The sequence below is a fragment of the Ursus americanus genome, chromosome 14 (genome assembly GCF_024610735.1).
Source record: "Ursus americanus isolate L20-20 chromosome 14, mUrsAme1.1.p, whole genome shotgun sequence".
Lineage (NCBI taxonomy): Eukaryota > Metazoa > Chordata > Mammalia > Carnivora > Ursidae > Ursus > Ursus americanus.
This window is the reverse complement of record NC_142140.1, coordinates 48,102,537-48,105,035: the sequence shown is the minus strand read 5'-3', so window position 1 is coordinate 48,105,035 and position 2,499 is coordinate 48,102,537. Positions and strand designations below refer to the sequence as shown.

The 2,499-nt window shown below is 41.4% G+C and overlaps 1 protein-coding gene across 1 annotated transcript; it reads left to right on the top strand.

Annotated features, from left to right (window-relative positions):
• The first annotated feature begins 512 nt into the window (after positions 1 to 512).
• On the top strand, positions 513 to 1,346 carry LOC123796228 (olfactory receptor-like protein OLF4). The gene is made up of 2 exons (XM_087867722.1): positions 513 to 860; positions 1,146 to 1,346. Exons 1-2 carry the CDS (start codon positions 513 to 515, stop codon positions 1,344 to 1,346), a joined length of 549 nt encoding a protein of 182 aa, XP_087723848.1.
• Positions 1,347 to 2,499: the final 1,153 nt, after the last annotated feature.

Genomic DNA, 2,499 nt, shown 5'->3' with positions numbered 1-2,499 from the left:
GCTAAGCAAAATAAGTCAGTCACAGAAAGATGAATACCATATGATTTCAGTCATATGTGGAATTTAAGAAACAAAACAAATGATCATAGGGGGAAAAAGAGAGAGAGAGGCAAACCAAGACATAGACGTTTAACTCTAGAGAACATACTACTGGTTACCAGAGAGTAAATCAGTGGAGGAGATGGTGATACACGTGATGGAGAGGAAGAAGGGCAGCTGTTGAATAAGCACCAGGTGATTTATGGAAGTGTTGAACTACTAAATTATAGACCTGAAACTAATATTAAACTGTATAGTAGCTAATTGGAATTCAATAAAAACTTTAAAAATGAAAAAATAAAGGGTAATAAATAAAGCTCATTTGACTGAAAATTATTTTGTTATTTTTTCCTTCCTTGTAGTCTCCTCTACCACATGGAACCAGGAAATGATTCAGGAATTTCAGAGTTTCTTCTTCTGGGATTTTCAGAGGAACCAGAACTGCAGCCCCTCCTATTTGGCTTTTCCTCTCCATGTACCTGATCACTGTGTTTGGAAACCTGCTCCTCATCCTGGCCGTCAGCTCTGACTCCCACCTCCACACCCCCATGTACTTCTTCCTGGCCAGCCTGTCCTTTGCAAACATCTGTTTCACCTCCACCACCGTCCCCAAGATGCTGTGGAACATCCAGACTCAGAGCAAAGTCATAACCTATGCAGACTGCATCACGCAGATGTATTTTTTCCTACTCTGTGCTGTGTTGGATGATTTTATCCTATCTGTAATGGCCTATGACCGCTTCATGGCCATCTGTCACCCCCTGCACTACACAGTCATCATGAACCCCCAACTGTGTGGACTGCTGGTTCTGATGTCCTGGATCGTTAGTGCTCTCAATTCTTTGTTACAGAGCTTAATGGTGTTGTGGCTGTCCTTCTGTACAGTCTTGGAAATCCCCCATTTTTTCTGTGAACTCAATCAGATAATACAACTTGCCTGTTCTGACACTTTTGTTAATGACACGATGATGTATTTTGCAACTGTGCTGCTGGCTGGTGCTCCCCTGGCTGGGGTCTTTTACTCTTACTTTAAGATAGTTTCTTCTGTACGTGGGATATCATCAGCTCAGGGCAAGTACAAAGCATTTTCCACCTGTGCATCTCACCTCTCGGTTGTCTCCTTATTTTATTGTACAGCCCTAGGAGTGTACCTTAGCTCTGCTGCTCCCCAGAGCTCCCACACAAGTGCTGTGGCCTCGGTGATGTACACGGTGGTCACCCCCATGCTGAACCCCTTCATCTACAGCCTGAGGAACAGAGACATAAAGAGGGCTCTGAAAAGAATCACTGGGGTTCCAGTGATGTAAGGGCCCATTGTCCTGGGCTGAAGAAGTGCGCATGATTGCAGGGTCAGAGCCTCAGAACCAAGAATTGCCATTCTTCGATCAGGTTGTGGAAGTAGAATCTGCTCCTTCTATTTATTTTCTGGTGTTTTCATTTGTTTGACTTCAACTTCTCTATACACTTAAGTAACACACTTTATTTATCTTCTGCTTTGTCTGATACACAGTTTTCCTCTTTATCCATTTCCTACCTTTTAAAAGTTTTTCCCACCCTGGATAAAAACCATTTGGAATTCCCATTTATGTCATGGGGTACCATTGATTTCTTGAGAATAATTCCTACACGGTCAACATATATCATCCCAAGTAATTTTCTCTTATTTAACTAAAAGGATAGTCATGAGTAATATTATTCATACAGAAAAAAAGTAGGTTGCTAACCAAGGCCATTTATTAAATTTTATAATAAGGGAACCTATGAGACCCCAGTTTTTCCCTTTTGTGTCTATCAGTACATTGTACATCACTGTCTCTACTGCTCATCCTGACAGTGCAGACTATCTTTAAGTTGGTCCTGTTGTTAGTCACTGACTCCATTCTCCTGATTATGATCATGTTCTCCTGTGCGGCTGTATCCACCGTGCCTACCACAGTGACTGGCTCAATGATTACCATGAACATGTTTCCAAGCAGAGTCTATAAAGAAATTTATATTAGAATAAGTAGATTTACTTCATATGCCCCAAGCCAGGGAAGATCTTAAACATGATAAAGATAAATTGAAATTATGCTTTGTATTACAGAATAAAATATTTCATTTTATGCTGTCCATCTACTCTTTGAATGTGGAGTTTGATGTCCATGTAGAAATGTTGGGTTTTCGGGGCGCCTGGGTGGCACAGCGTTTAAACGTCTGCCTTTGGCTCAGGGCGTGATCCCGGCGTTATGGGATCGAGCCCCACATCAGGCTCCTCCGCTATGAGCCTGCTTCTTCCTCTTCCACTCCCCCTGCTTGTGTTCCTTCTCTCTCTGGCTGTCTCTATCTCTGTCGAATAAATAAATAAAATCTTTTAAAAAAATAAAAGAAATAATAATGTAGACACATTTTTTGTGACCAAAGGAAACACTCAAGGATAGGAGTGTGAGGATGTATATGTGTGTACATTTGTACACATCT